The sequence below is a fragment of the Pseudophryne corroboree genome, chromosome 4 (genome assembly GCF_028390025.1).
Source record: "Pseudophryne corroboree isolate aPseCor3 chromosome 4, aPseCor3.hap2, whole genome shotgun sequence".
NCBI lineage: Eukaryota > Metazoa > Chordata > Amphibia > Anura > Myobatrachidae > Pseudophryne > Pseudophryne corroboree.
The window spans coordinates 506,691,723-506,708,259 of record NC_086447.1 but is presented as its reverse complement, the minus strand read 5'-3'; the positions used below and the strand labels follow the sequence as shown (position 1 = coordinate 506,708,259).

Genomic DNA, 16,537 nt, shown 5'->3' with positions numbered 1-16,537 from the left:
ACAACTATACCTAAACGGAAATATTCTGGTCCGGCGTTCAAATCCTTTAGAACTCAGCCCTTTCGTGGGCAGGGCACAGGAGCAGTCACGCCTGGTAGAAGAGGTCGGGGACGTAGTGCTCGACAATCCAATGCACGTCGTCAAGACACTAAGACCACTAACAAACCAGTGGCATGACGGGCTCCCAGCCCATCTCGGATCTCCAATTGTGGGAGCACGCCTTCAGAGCTTTCAGGGGGCGTGGCTGCAGACGTCCACAGATGGGTGGATCCGCAAGTTAGTATTAGAGGGTTACAAAATAGAGTTCGATTATCTTCCGACAGGAAGATTTTTCACGACAGGACTGCCTGTGGCGGACGACAAGAAAGCAGTTCTGCAGGTTGCCATTCAGTCTCTGCTGAATGCTGCAGTTGTAATTCCGGTCCCCGTGCAGGAACAGGGGCAGGGTTATTATTCCAGTCTGTTTCTGGTACCAAAACCAGATGGCTCAGTCAGGCCAATATTGAACCTAAAAGGTCTCAATCATTACGTCACTTACCACAGATTCAAGATGGAATCTCTCAGGTCAATAATTGCAGGGTTAGAGCCGCAGGAATTCATGATTGCACTGGATCTCAAGGATGCGTACTTACACATTCCGATTTGGCCACCTCACCAGAGTTTCTTAAGGTTTGCGATAAGGCGAGACCATTACCAGTTTCAGGCTCTCCCGTTTGGCCTCTCATCAGCGCCTCGGGTATTCACCAAGGTAATGTCCGTGATGATAGCTCATCTCAGGTCCCTAGGGGTAATAATTGTTCCGTATTTGGACGATCTACTCATAAAGGCTCCGTCTCAACAATTGCTTCTCCAGCATGCTTTGCTAACGTACAATGTACTAGTTCAGCACGGTTGGATAGTCAGTTTAAAGAAATCACATCTAATTCCGTGTCAGCGACTTCAATTCCTAGGGATGATTCTCGATACAGTAAAACAAAAGGTTTACCTGCCACAACAGAAAGTACAGGTCATTCGTCATCTGGTGCAATTAGTGCTCAAGCCACGCACAGTCTCAGTACATTTGTGCATTCGCCTTTTAGGCACAATGGTGGCGGCTTTCGAAGCACTTCAGTTCGGAAGGTTTCACTCACGTCCGTTTCAACTGGAGGTGTTAGCGCAATGGTCGGGATCACATCTACAGTTGCACCACAGGGTGAGATTGTCGCCATAAGTCAGGGTGTCTCTTCTCTGGTGGTTAAAAATACACAATCTATCTGCAGGGAGACGATTCGGCGTCGTGAATTGGATAATTCTGACAACAGACGCAAGTCTCAGAGGTTGGGGAGCTGTAGTTCAGAGTCATCGGCTCCAGGGCCTCTGGGCAAATCACGAAAGATCGCTATCCATAAATGTTCTGGAACTCAGGGCGATTTACAATGCTCTAAGACAAGCAGTGTACATGTTTCGTTTTCAGACTGTTCAGGTGCAGTCAGACAATGCGACGGCAGTCGCATACATAAACAAACAAGGAGGAACGAGAAGCCGCATGGCAATGCGGGAAGTAGCTCGGATCCTCAGATGGGCCGAATATCACCAGGTGATATTGTCGGCAGTGTTCATTCCGGGAGTGGACAACTGGGAGGCAGATTTTCTCAGTCGTCGGGATTTTCATCCAGGAGAGTGGGCATTAAATCCAGAAGTATTTCAGATGTTGATCCAGAAGTGGGGGTACCCTCAGGTGGATCTGATGGCATCCCGCCACAATCATCAGGTGTCACGATATGTGTCCAGAACAAGAGATCCAGGGGCAGTGGCGGTGGATGCTCTCACAGCCACGTGGCCGTACAGCCTTGTGTATCTGTTTCCACCGTTTCCGCTGCTCCCGCTGTTGCTAAAACGGATCAAGAGAGGGTCCGTCACAGTCATACTAATAGCGCCTCATTGGCCTCGGAGGGCTTGGTTCTCGGATCTCCTCGGGTTACTCGCAGACGATCCGTGGCCACTCCCACTACGTCCGGACCTGTTACAACAGGGTCCGTTCCTTTACCCCGATTTAGCGCGGCTGCGTTTGACGGGGTGGCTGTTGAAAAGGCCATCTTAAGAAGAGAGGGCATTCCTGAGTCTGTTATACCAACCATGGTACGAGCTAGGAAGCCGGTTACGGCAGCTCATTATTACAGAATCTGGCGTACTTATATAAGTTGGTGTGAAGCTCGGAAATTTCCGACATCATCTTTTAATTTATCCCGTCTTTTGTTATTTTTACAGATGGGGTTAGATGGAGGACTACGTCTTTCCACACTAAAGGTGCAGGTATCTGCGTTGTCAATTTTCTTTCAAAGGAAATTGGCCTCGTTGCCGTCAATACATACGTTTTTACAGGGTGTAAAGAGGATACAGCCTCCTTTCATTCCACCTACAGCACCATGGGACTTGAATCTGGTTTTAGATTTCTTACAGTCCGATTACTTTGAACCTTTACGACAAGTGGATATTAAATTTCTCACTTGGAAAACGATTTTTCTTTTAGCCTTAGCTTCGGCTAGGCGTGTTTCAGATCTGGGTGCCTTGTCGTGCAAGTCACCGTATTTAGTTTTTCATGATGACAGAGCGGAACTTCGGACGAATCCCGCTTTTCTACCAAAGGTAGTGTCCTCTTTTCACATCAATCAACCAATAGTAGTTCCTGTGTTAACAGGAGATTCTGGAACGTTGGATGTGGTTCGCGCATTGCGCATCTATGTATCCCGAACGTCTACTGTGCGTAAAACGGATACGTTGTTTGTTCTCTATGATGTGGCTAAGAGGGGTTGGCCAGCCTCTAAGCAAACCTTATCCAGATGGATCAAACTGACCATACGTCAGGCTTACCTTTATGCTAGGTTACAGCCACCTACTTCAGTAACAGCTCATTCCACACGTTCTGTGGGAACGTCATGGGCAGCGAGTCGTGGGGCTTCTACGACACAGCTTTGCCGTGCGGCTACTTGGTCTTCAGTGCACACGTTTGTGCGCTTTTACAAGTTTGATACTTTCGCGGCATCAGCATCTAGCTTTGGCCGTTTAGTGTTACAAGTGCCAAACAGCTCTCCCACCACGGAGGAAACTTTGGTACATCCCAAGAGTACTCCAGTGACCCCTAGTGGATGATAAAGAAAATAGGATTTTGGTACTTACCAGGTAAATCCTTTTCTTTGAATCCATAGGGGGCACTGGACGCCCACCCAGAGCAGTTTACCTGTTTTAGGAAGTTCAGTGGTTCTTATGGTAACACACTTTCACGACTGGTTTAAATTTAACAAGGGTTAATCAGTTATGGTGTCAACTGTTTAGTTGTCTGTTACGTTTTGTGTCAACTTTATTGTTGTCCGTGAGATTATATGTAATTCTCCTTTGGTCAATCTCTCTATCGATCCTGTTCGGCTCAGTAAAAAACACTGAAGTGCTCGAGGATATGGAGGGGAGGAGTAGTCTCAAAAATTAATTTATTCAGTGCCTTCTTCCGGTGGAAGCCGTCCATATCCCAAGAGTACTCCAGTGCCCCCTATGGATTCAAAGAAAAGGATTTACCTGGTAAGTACCAAAATCCTATTTTTGCACCCTATTCAGTACAATTTGCAAATTATTTTTTATGGTGTAAGGAAAAAAAGTAAGTAGCATACAGTTACTGTGTGAAAAAGCAGACAATAATTGCTTTATGTGCAGGTTTTACAGGCGATTTCCCTACAGCTGTGTTTTCAGCACCTGGCTTGGTGTAAGCTCCTACTGGTGAAGCATTTCATTTTTGTTCTCAATGTTACAGTGATAAGATATAAAGCTGCACTTTAATGTGAAATTGTCAACTACACATGGGGAAGGCATCCATTTTGTGATTTAAACTATTATTCATGAGAACAAAGTATATTTGTTCGCTAAGAATAGCTACCTTTTTGAAAGATATGTCACTAATTCCTACCAAAGTAATCGTCCGTATACAAGTCCAACTCTCAAAATGAATTCCTCACAAGTGTGTATGTGACGGCTTCTGCAAACCAAATCTACCCCCTCCCCCTACACACTGTTTTCTTTATGCATTTGGAATTTGTCTTTCCACAGCTAAAATCTCCAATGACCTAATCTTGGCAAGACAACTACAGGCTGAGGAATACAAGCGGCAAAGAGCAGATGAATCTAAAAAAGAGATGGAAGAGTTCCGAAAATTACAGGTGTTTTTTATATGATGCTTTTACTTATTCTCTTTATTCATAGGGCATTACAAGGGGTCCGCAGTGACTTCTAAGTACAAATAAAGATACAGTGCAAACATACTAAAATATAGAGTGCATAAAACTTAAAATTCAAAGCAATGCAGAGCACAGCAACGTACAGACCAGTACACATCAATGCATATATAGGTATCATAATGCAAATTCAGGTCATCTTTGCTCCATCTCTGAATTAGTCCTCTTCTCCCCTCTTATCGTCAGTCTACCTGCAAGACTTCACTTGCATTGCTCCCTACCTTTGGCCTTAGTGCTTTACTTAAGCAGACTGTTCCCCCAACCTACAACCTTTCACATCATCTTTACTCTCACCTCTCCTTTTAGGCTGCAGCTTATTATATTTTCTACTACCTGTATCCAATACGGTTTCTATTCTCCCATTGAATCTACTGCCTCCCATTGTGCCTCTACCTTCTCAACTGTAAGCTCTCACGAGCTGGGTCCTCTCATGTCCATCTCTACCCCCTCATTTCTACTACCAGTTTATATTTTATGCTTCATTTTTATTTTAGTAAGGGTTATTCTGTTGTATTCAGCTTGTATGTATGGATTCTGTACTCATTCTGTGCTGCTTGTCATTGTACTATTGAGACTTGTGCTTGTATTTGTCCTGTAGGTCTTAATCTGTACTCATACATTTGTATTCTGCATGGCACTGCAAAATGTGTCGCCTTACAACTAAATGATGACAATTACTGCAAAAATACTTTTTAATGACATGGTACAGATGTAATGTAACCAATAGCAATTAATCCATTTTCAGTTTTGAACTGTCTTGTAGCACTAGACTTATGTCTGCAGAAGTCTGTATTTTCTGTTCTTCTTTAGCACAGTTTGCAACTGTACTGTTTTATTAAATTAATCATTAATGTTCTATGCTGAAATTGAAACAGTGTACTGTACACACATGGCCTGCTTACCAGACACACAGGCTTCTATGTTTATGCTACAGCTTGGCTCTTTTTTAATTTAATATTACTAATTTATGTGCATTATTAGGCAGAAAGTAAGTGCCTAGGAGAGCACTAAGACATTTGTGTTTTATACCTATAAATACCATTATCTCATTTTTAAAATACAGTGCTTGCATTCAGCAGGGATCAAATTCACTATATTGTGTTTGTCATGTCCTGCATGCAGTGAGTGACTGTTTAAAAAACAAATAAATAAAAAATAAATAAATAATGGTTCCTACACGATGCGCTGTGACTCACTGACCTGTGTGCGCTGCAGCCAATGGCAATCCTATGTCTCCCAGTCCAGTGCCTGTTGTTTACCCCCATCCTATCACCGCTTGATGCCTCCCTCCCTCCCTCCTTGCCACCAGTGCCCAGCACCCAGCTCTGCAATCTGAATCCTGCCCTCCCGGCAGTCTGCATCAGACATCCTCCATTCACGGCTCTGAATTGGAATCTAGCTCCCACTCTCTCAAGGCTTTTCTAAACCCAGTCTCTGCACACCTCCACCAGCTACACTGTGACTCTCCCGGCTTTGTTGCCCCCATCATGTCAGTGGTGCTGGGGCCCTTCATCAGCCTGCGCTCTATCCCTGACTCCTTTAGCCAGCTCTCCGCATGCAGGAGGCTGGGAAGGTGGACACTGCTCGGGCTAGGAGGGAGCTGGAACTCTACAGCCAGCTGTTAAGGGACAAGCTAGGGCTGCAGCACAAGCTTAGATTCACAAAACAGTATCCCAAACAATGCCTTTGTGAAGCACATAGTAGTGGACGTGCTAGATGAGGTTGCACTCGTGACCTGGGGGGTCATTCCGAGTTGTTCGCTCGCAAGCTGCTTTTAGCAGCTTTGCACACGCTAAGCCGCCGCCTACTGGGAGTGAATCTTAGCATATTAAAATTGCGAACGAAAGATTAGCAGAATTGCGAATAGACACTTCTTAGCAGTTTCTGAGTAGCTCCAGACTTACTCGGCATCTGCGATCAGTTCAGTGCTTGTCGTTCCTGGTTTGACGTCACAAACACACCCAGCGTTCGCCCAGACTAGAGATGTGCACCGGAAATTTTTCGGGTTTTGGTTTTGGGTTCGGTTCCGTGGCCGTGTTTTGGGTTCGAACGCGTTTTGGCAAAACCTCACCAAATTTTTTTTGTCGGATTCGGGTGTGTTTTGGATTCGGGTGTTTTTTTCAAAAAACCCTAAAAAACAGCTTAAATCATAGAATTTGGGGGTCATTTTGATCCCAAAGTATTATTAACCTCAATAACCATAATTTCCACTCATTTTCAGTCTATTCTGAACACCTCACAATATTATTTTTAGTCCTAAAATTTGCACCGAGGTCGCTGGATGACTAAGCTCAGCGACCCAAGTGGCCGACACAAACACCTGGCCCATCTAGGAGTGGCACTGCAGTGTCACGCAGGATGGCCCTTCCAAAAAAACACTCCCCAAACAGCACATGACGCAAAGAAAAAAAGAGGTGCAATGAGGTAGCTGTGTGAGTAAGCTAAGCGACCCTAGTGGCCGACACAAACACCTGGCCCATCTAGGAGTGGCACTGCAGTGTCAGGCCGGATGGCCCTTCCAAAAAATACTCCCCAAACAGCACATGACGCAAAGAAGAAAAAAAAGAGGCGCAATGAGGTAGCTGTGTGACTAAGATAAGCGACCCTAGTGGCCGACACAAACACCTGGCCCATCTAGGAGTGGCACTGCAGTGTCACGCAGGATGGCCCTTCCAAAAAACACTCCCCAAACAGCACATGACGCAAAGAAAAATGAAAGAAAAAAGAGGTGCAAGATGGAATTGTCCTTGGGCCCTCCCACCCACCCTTATGTTGTATAAACAGGACATGCACACTTTAACCAACCCATCATTTCAGTGACAGGGTCTGCCACACGACTGTGACTGAAATGACGGGTTGGTTTGGACCCCCACCAAAAAAGAAGCAATTAATCTCTCCTTGCACAAACTGGCTCTACAGAGGCAAGATGTCCACCTCATCATCATCCTCCGATTCATCACCGTGTACATCCCCCTCCTCACAGATTATCAATTCGTCCCCACTGGAATCCACCATCACAGCTCCCTGTGTACTTTGTGGAGGCAATTGCTGCTGGTGAATGTCTCCATGGAGGAATTGATTATAATTCATTTTAATGAACATCATCTTCTCCACATTTTCTGGAAGTAACCTCGTACGCCGATTGCTGACAAGGTGAGCGGCGGCACTAAACACTCTTTCGGAGTACACACTTGTGGGAGGGCAACTTAGGTAGAATAAAGCCAGTTTGTGCAAGGGCCTCCAAATTGCCTCTTTTTCCTGCCAGTATACGTACGGACTGTCTGACATGCCTACTTGGATGCGGTCACTCATATAATCCTCCACCATTCTTTCAATGGTGAGAGAATCATATGCAGTGACAGTAGACGACATGTCCGTAATCGTTGTCAGGTCCTTCAGTCCGGACCAGATGTCAGCATCAGCAGTCGCTCCAGACTGCCCTGCATCACCGCCAGCGGGTGGGCTCGGAATTCTGAGCCTTTTCCTCGCACCCCCAGTTGCGGGAGAATGTGAAGGAGGAGATGTTGACAGGTCGCGTTCCGCTTGACTTGACAATTTTCTCACCAGCAGTTCTGTGAACCCCTGCAGACTTGTGTCTGCCGGAAAGAGAGATACAACGTAGGTTTTAAATCTAGGATCGAGCACGGTGGCCAAAATGTAGTGCTCTGATTTCAACAGATTGACCACCCGTGAATCCTTGTTAAGCGAATTAAGGGCTCCATCCACAAGTCCCACATGCCTAGCGGAATCGCTCAGTTTTAGCTCCTCCTTCAATGTCTCCAGCTTCTTCTGCAAAAGCCTGATGAGGGGAATGACCTGACTCAGGCTGGCAGTGTCTGAACTGACTTCACCTGTGGCAAGTTCAAAAGGTTGCAGAACCTTGCACAACGTTGAAATCATTCTCCACTGCGCTTGAGACAGGTGCATTCCACCTCCTATATCGTGGTCAATTGTATAGGCTTGAATGGCCTTTTGCTGCTCCTCCAACCTCTGAAGCATATAGAGGGTTGAATTCCACCTCGTTACCACTTCTTGCTTCAGATGATGGCAGGGCAGGTTCAGGCGTTTTTGGTGTTGCTCCAGTCTTCTGTACGTGGTGCCTGTACGCCGAAAGTGTCCCGCAATTCTTCTGGCCACCGACAGCATCTCTTGCACGCCCCTCTCGTTTTTTAAATAATTCTGCACCACCAAATTCAAGGTATGTGCAAAACATGGGACGTGCTGGAATTTGCCCATATTTAATGCACACACAATATTGCTGGCGTTGTCCGATGCCACAAATCCACAGGAGAGTCCAATTGGGGTAAGCCATTCTGCGATGATCTTCCTCAGTTGCCGTAAGAGGTTTTTAGCTGTGTGCGTATTCTGGAAAGCGGTGATACAAAGCGTAGCCTGCCTAGGAAAGAGTTGGCGTTTGCGAGATGCTGCTACTGGTGCCGCCGCTGCTGTTCTTGCGGCGGGAGTCAATACATCTACCCAGTGGGCTGTCACAGTCATATAGTCCTGAGTCTGCCCTGCTCCACTTGTCCACATGTCCGTGGTTAAGTGGACATTGGGTACAACTGCATTTTTTAGGACATTGGTGAGTCTTTTTCTGAGGTCTGTGTACATTTTAGGTATCGCCTGCCTAGAGAAATGGAACCTAGATGGTATTTGGTACCGGGGACACAGTACCTCAATCAAGTCTATAGTTGGCTCTGCAGTAATGATGGATACCGGAACCACGTTTCTCACCGCCCAGGATGCCAAGGCCTCAGTTATCCGCTTTGCAGCAAGATGACTGCTGTGATATTTCATCTTCCTCGCAAAGGACTGTTGGACAGTCAATTGCTTGGTGGAAGTAGTAAAAGTGGTCTTACGACTTCCCCTCTGGGATGACCATCGACTCCCAGCAGCAACAACAGCAGCGCCAGCAGCAGTAGGCGTTACACTCAAGGATGCATCGGAGGAATCCCAGGCAGGAGAGGACTCGTCAGAATTGCCAGTGACATGGCCTGCAGGACTATTGGCATTCCTGGGGAAGGAGGAAATTGACACTGAGGGAGTTGGTGGGGTGGTTTGCGTGAGCTTGGTTACAAGAGGAAGGGATTTACTGGTCAGTGGACTGCTTCCGCTGTCGCCCAAAGTTTTTGAACTTGTCACTGACTTATGATGAATGCGCTGCAGGTGACGTATAAGGGAGGATATTCCGAGGTGGTTAACGTCCTTACCCCTACTTATTACAGCTTGACAAAGGCAACACACGGCTTCTGTTGAAATACTTCCACACCGAAGAGCTGATTTTTTTGGTATTTTCACCAGGCATGTCAATGGCCATATTCCTCCCACGGACAACAGGTGTCTCCTCGGGTGCCTGACTTAAACAAACCACCTCACCATCAGAATCCTCCTTGTCAATTTCCTCCCCAGCGCCAGCAACACCCATATCCTCCTCATCCTGGTGTACTTCAACACTGACATCTTCAATCTGACTATCAGGAACTGGACTGCGGGTGCTCCTTCCAGCACTTGCAGGGGGCGTGCAAATGGTGGAAGGCGCATGCTCTTCACATCCAGTGTTGGGAAGGTCAGGCATCGCAACCGACACAATTGGACTCTCCTTGTGGATTTGTGATTTCGAAGAACGCACAGTTCTTTGCTGTGCTTTTGCCAGCTTGTCTTTTCATTTTTCTAGCGAGAGGCTGAGTGCTTCCATCCTCATGTGAAGCTGAACCACTAGCCATGAACATAGGCCAGGGCCTCAGCCGTTCCTTGCCACTCCGTGTGGTAAATGGCATATTGGCAAGTTTACGCTTCTCCTCCGACGATTTTATTTTAGATTTTTGAGTCCTTTTTTTACTGATATTTTGTGTTTTGGATTTTACATGCTCTGTACTATGACATTGGGCATCGGCCTTGGCAGACGACGTTGATGGAATTTCACCGTCTCGGCCATGACTAGTGGCAGCAGCTTCAGCACGAGGTGGAAGTGGATCTTGATCTTTCCCTATTTTTGGAACCTCAACATTTTTGTTCTCCATATTTTAATAGGCACAACTAAAAGGCACCTCAGGTAAACAATGGAGATGGATGGATACTAGTATACTTATGGATGACGAGTGACTGACGACACAGAGGTAGCTACAGCCGTGGACTACCGTACTGCGTCTGCTAGTATAGAGATGATAATGATATAAAAAATATATATATATCACTACTGCAGGTATATATAATATAATGACGGACCTGCTGGACACTGTCAGCAGACTCCTAAACTACTAGTATGAAGAAGATAGAAAAAAAAACCCCACCACAGGTAGGTATACAATTATGGACGAGCACTGACGACACAGAGGTAGCTACAGCCGTGGACTACCGTACTGCGTCTGCTAGTATAGAGATGATAATGATATAAAAAATATATATATATATATCACTACTGCAGGTATATATAATATAATGACGGACCTGCTGGACACTGTCAGCAGGCTCCTAAACTACTAGTATGAAGAAGATAGAAAAAAAAAACCCACCACAGGTAGGTATACAATTATGGACAAGCACTGACGACACAGAGGTAGCTACAGCCGTGGACTACCGTACTGCGTCTGCTAGTATAGAGATGATAATGATCTAAAAAATATATATATATCACTACTGCAGGTATATATAATATAATGACGGACCTGCTGGACACTGTCAGCAGACTCCTAAACTACTAGTATGAAGAAGATAGAAAAAAAAACCCCACCACAGGTAGGTATACAATTATGGACGAGCACTGACGACACAGAGGTAGCCACAGCCGTGGACTACCTTACTGCGTCTGCTAATATAGAGATGATAAAGATGAACAAAAAATATATAACACTACTGCAGGTAAATATTTATATAATATAATGAATGACAGACCTGCTGGACACTGTCAGCAGAATGCGTTTATAGAATAAAAAAAAAAAACACCACAGGAGTGTTTAACTTTTTCAGGCAGACAATATGCTGGTGGTCACTGGTCAGTCACACTGGCAGCAAAAGTGTGCACTGTACTCCTGCTATAACTGCACCCCAGTCTCCCCCACAATTCAGCTGTGTGAGCACTCAGCACAGTCAGATATACATAGATGATATTATCATGCAGCACACTGAGGCTGAGCACAGATATGGTATGTGACTGTGTATCGTTTTTTTTCAGGCAGAGAACGGATTATATTAAATAATAAATAAAACTGGTGGTGGTCAGTCACTAGTAACTAACTATCAGCAAAACTCTGCACTCTGAGTACTCCTAATGCTCCCCAAAATTACTAAGTAATCAACTCAAGTGTCTCTATCTATTCTAACGGAGAGGACGCCAGCCACGTCCTCTCCCTATCAATCTCAATGCACGTGTGAAAATGGCGGCGACGCGCGGCTCCTTATATAGAATCCGAGTCTCGCGATAGAATACGAGCCTCGCGAGAATCCGACAGCGGGATGATGACGTTCGGGCGCGCTCGGGTTAGCCGAGCAAGGCAGGAAGATCCGAGTCTGCCTCGGACCCGTGTAAAAAGGCTGAAGTTCGGGGGGGTTCGGATTCCGAGGAACCGAACCCGCTCATCTCTAGCCCAGACACTCCTCCGTTTCTCCACCCACTCCCGCGTTTTTCCCAGAAACGGTAGCGTTTTTTCACACACTCCCATAAAACGGCCTGTTTCCGCCCAGAAACACCCACTTCCTGTCAATCACATTACGATCACCAGAACGAAGAAAAAACCTCGTAATGCCGTGAGTAAAATTCCTAACTGCATAGCAAATTTACTTGGCGCAGTCGCACTGCGGACATTGCACATGCGCATTAGCGACTATTCGCTCCGTTGCGACAAAAAAATAACGAGCTAACAACTCGGAATGACCCCCCTAGTCAGAGCTTCCAGCAAGAAGATAGAACTGAAGTCTACTACACCCGTGTAGCCAGCTCGTAACCCCTTCATTTCCACCAGTGTTGCACCAGCAGCTATCTACTCTTACCTTCTCTCTACTCCCAGTACTGCATGCCCCTAACCCCCTTCTTGCCCCCAGTACTGCCCCAGCAGCTATCTGCTCTTACTCGCTTCCTATACCCCAATAGTGCCTGCCTCTTACCCAGACAGTACTGCCCCAGCAGCTATCTGATATCTGCTCTTACTCGCTTCCTATACCCCAATAGTGCCTGCCTCTTACCCAGACAGTACTGCCCCAGCAGCTATCTGATATCTGCTCTTACTCGCTTCCTATACCCCAATAGTGCCTGCCTCTTGCCCAGACAGTACTGCCCCAGCAGCTATCTGCTCTTACTCGCTTCCTGTACCCCAATAGTGCCTGCCTCTTGCCCAGACAGTACTGCCCCAGCAGCTAGCATTCCCCCTCCCTATACCTTAGTACTGCCTTTCCCTTACCCCCTTCTTGCCCCCAATACAATCCCAGCAGCTACCTACCTACCCGTACTCACTCCCTATACCCCAGTACTCCCTGCCACTAACCCCCCCCCTTGTCCCCAGTACTGTTCCAGTTGCTATCTACCCTTACCCCAACTGCTGCGAGCTTTTATCCCTCTGCCCCAACTGCTACCTGTCCACAGCTCTGCCAAAACTACTGCCTGCAATTTACGCTTCCATATCACCAGCACTGCCTGCCCTTAGCCTCCCTCTACCCCCTTCCTGTCCCAACTGCTCCCTGCCTCAACTCCTAGCTCTACCACAATTGCTTCCTGCCCCCCGGCACTGCCTAAGCTGCCACTTGCCCCCAGCACTAACCCAACTGCTGCCTGTCTTTACCTCCCTCTCTGTCCCACGCACTGAACTTGTTGGCTATGTGAGATCGAGGCAATATATTTATAAGCATTATCCGTACTGACTGACTGGAACATGTGGCATGGTCTGATGTCACATGGGGAGCTCAAAAGCTTCAATTGTGATAGGACCCAGAAACAGAGTAGGAATCCAATTTTATAATGTAATTGGTCCCTGCAACCCACATTTATTTTTTTGTACAGTGCGATTACTGGGTGATATTAAGTTGATATATCACGCCTGATCTCCCATCTAAAATGATGTGAGATTGTGGGGATGATATTCAATTGTCCCTCGTTTCCGCCCCTTAGCAGTCGGGTTTAACCTCGTAAAGTGGCTAAACCCGACAAAAATCATGGGCGTAAATGCGAAAAAGCCCAGTTTGGTAGCCCAAACAGGTAATTTTTTGCGCATTTCAGCTTGCCGCCCGCAGGGGTAGCGAGCTGAAATGCTGATATCGTGCCCATCAGCAGAAACATCTAAATAGCTGCCGGCAGGCGCGATAGGGGGCGGGAGGTGGCAGAAACAATTGAATTCCACCCACTGACTCAACATGTCAAATTCTGTTTCAAATTTGCACTCCATAATGTCACAATAGTGCCTAGGAATTGTGAAAACCAAAGCAAGGACAACCTACTGCAGATATAAATGGATAAATAAGTACAGTAAAAGCAGACGCTGAGCTTGTCGTCTTTAAAATTTGTTTTTATAGTATATTTAGTTAGTGGAAACCTTTGCTAATAATTGTATGTATGGTAAGGGTATGAGAATCTAAAATATTCAATAAATCCTATTGGCCGATGTAATTAGTCGCACAAATAAAAACAGGCTTTTGTCACGATTTTTGCCCGATGGTCATTATTGGGCTATCCAATTATAACCCTTTTTTTTTTTTGGTGTAACCAATTACCCGTTTTCAAGCGGAAACACGTAGGATTCGCGAAAAGCTGAATACCTGTTTGTTTTTGCGGTAATCATTGCAGAAAAAAGGCTTGCTTATCAGGGATTTGACTCCGCCTGCATGAGGCAGGCAAAACAAAATCTACAAGAAGTGCTGGCATCAGGGCTAACAGGAGAGCACGGGTGAGGCAATTTGTACTGGGCAATTGGATACCGTGCCCTATACGCAGGTTCCACTCAAAAACTGATAAAAACAGTTAGACCATATATTATGGATAGGACACTGGTGTATACAATAAAGTGTTAAATCATTTTTATGTACACATGGATCAAGACATGAAATAATCAAATTCATAATACTTCCTTGTTTGTTGCTTGATGTCTTGTTTCAAGCATCCCACAGGACAAAAGGTTTTCAGTATACAATTATGGCTACATTCCGATAAGTAGTTTTTGCTGTAGACTGCTTGGAATAGGTAAACTTTTATTTTAGACATGCTGTATGTATGAAACGTATAAAGGAGAATATCCTCACTACTGCGCAGTATAATTTAAAAAAATGTATTCATCATATTTAAACACATTTCCAAAAAAAAACCCGCTCAATAGTGTACATTGGAGGCTTTACCAGAAATCAGTGTGTCCGATACATGTACTGTAGATATAAAGTGGATCGAGGCTGCAGGAACACCAGACCCAGCATCTGCTGTTGCCAACTTCTGGATCAGGCTCCTTTCCACCAAGGGTAACGCCACTCCACAACCAACGCGTTTTGAGCAGCTTGCTGTTCCTCAAGGCAATGTGTCATGCAACACATTTTTCTTATCAACACTAACACCTTAGCTTATCACTACATTGTTTTATTTTAGGAAGATATGACTGGGATATGTCCACATTTCATAGTTTAGTTAGGAAAAACATTGCCATGTGTTAATCAGCGGAATATTCCATTTCCAAAAAACACTTTATTTTGTGCAGCTGATCACAAATTACAGATTAACAGCAGTATATTTTTCTTCCACAAAAACGGTCAACATCAATAAAATGTCATTGTATTGGGCAGTATATTAAGCCTAAAGGGGGATACTCACGGAGCGATCACTGCTTAAAATCTAAGCAATCTGACTAGATTGCTTAGATTTTAAGCAGTGAATCTCTCCGTGTGTACCCCCACAGCGATAGCTGTTCGCTCAGCACACATCTTTCCCCAAATCGGGCCATGAATACGGACCTATACAGTAGAACCATTGTGCTAATTCTTTTTTAAACTTTTGTCTTCCAGAGACAGTTTGGTTTAGATAATTCTGGTGGCTATCGACAGCAATCCATGCAAAATCTGGAAAAAGCGGTTGCAAGGGGACGAGTTCAGCCTATGGAATTTCACCGGCATAAAGTACAAATGATGGAATCTTTAGCTACAGGAGTAGATGATGGTAGAACAAGGACATCAGGTTAGTACTTTTCCTTATTATGAGATTCAATATAGAGGAATTTATAATGCAAAATTTACAGTACACTCTAAACATTTTGTTCATTTGATAGCATTTCTCAGTGTGCAGCCCTTTGCTTTCCACCAGCACACAGTGCAATAGTTGAGTCAACGAAATGGTCAGCTTTCTGTTCACTGGTATAATGTAGAGGCCTGGTGAACTGTCATGTAATTGTTCATGTTCTGTTAAAGGTTGTGTGAGAATCTTCTAGCACCAGGCATATTTCTGCAGCGGGGTACACTGGGATTCCACAGGGAATACATCGGGGTGTAGAGTTGGATCTTGATCCGAGGCACCAACAGGCTATAGCTTTGACTGTTCCCAGGATGCACTGCACCCCCTCCTCTATAACCCCGCATCCAGGCACTGGAGCTCAGTTGCCCTGAAAAGAGCTTTTTAGAAAGACTTCAAGGGCCGCAGCACTTTATATGTCATTCTGACATACTGTACTGCGGCTCCATCACCTCCCCAGCAGCGCTGCATACTCCCGCGGCCTGGTTCCCGGGTACTTGCCGCGGAGGCGCACCGGTCATCAGGCACACCACCGCTGACACTCTCCAGGATCACTTGGCTGCACGTCAGGGAGGGAGTAAGAGGGTCCCCCAGGTGGGACCTGCCGTTAAATCGCGGTCCCAGGAGACGGACCGCGCCGCTGGCGTGGACACTGTACTGCACAGGGACCCCACTATATCCACCAGGGCAGGGAGCACAGGTCAGATTCACTAAAATCCGTTTTACATAGGCTCCACAGTACCCGGTGGTGAGGACCAGCATAGGAGATAAGGCGCTGACATGTAGCCCCTCCATCAGCTCCGGCCGCCATTTACTGCTGGTATTCCCGCCCTGGAGCTGCATTTCACTCTCCCTCACTCCCTGACAGAGATTTTGGCGCCATCTTTACACAAGTAGCTGGGCTGATCTCCGGGACTGCAGGGTACTGTCTCCTCTGTAAATCCGCCTGTCTGATCAGCGCTGTGCATTTACAGACACTTAAGTATTCTACATGTCATTTTAGACAGTGTTCGTTAAGAACAAGTGTACTGCTATCTGAATATTTAGTACAAGTATTCTGTGATATACATCCAGTAGTTACTGTGCATTG

General features: G+C 45.8%; 1 protein-coding gene across 5 annotated transcripts in view; it reads left to right on the top strand.

Annotated features, from left to right (window-relative positions):
• Positions 1-16,537, top strand: part of ZUP1 (zinc finger containing ubiquitin peptidase 1) — a 211,880-nt gene that overhangs the window by 123,136 nt on the left and 72,207 nt on the right. For all 5 annotated transcript variants that reach the window (XM_063917196.1, XM_063917197.1, XM_063917193.1 and 2 more), the window contains exons 4-5: positions 4,075-4,184; positions 15,228-15,396. In XM_063917196.1, the coding sequence (XP_063773266.1) occupies positions 4,075-4,184; positions 15,228-15,396 (279 nt within the window). The remainder of the gene's footprint in view (positions 1-4,074; positions 4,185-15,227; positions 15,397-16,537) is intronic.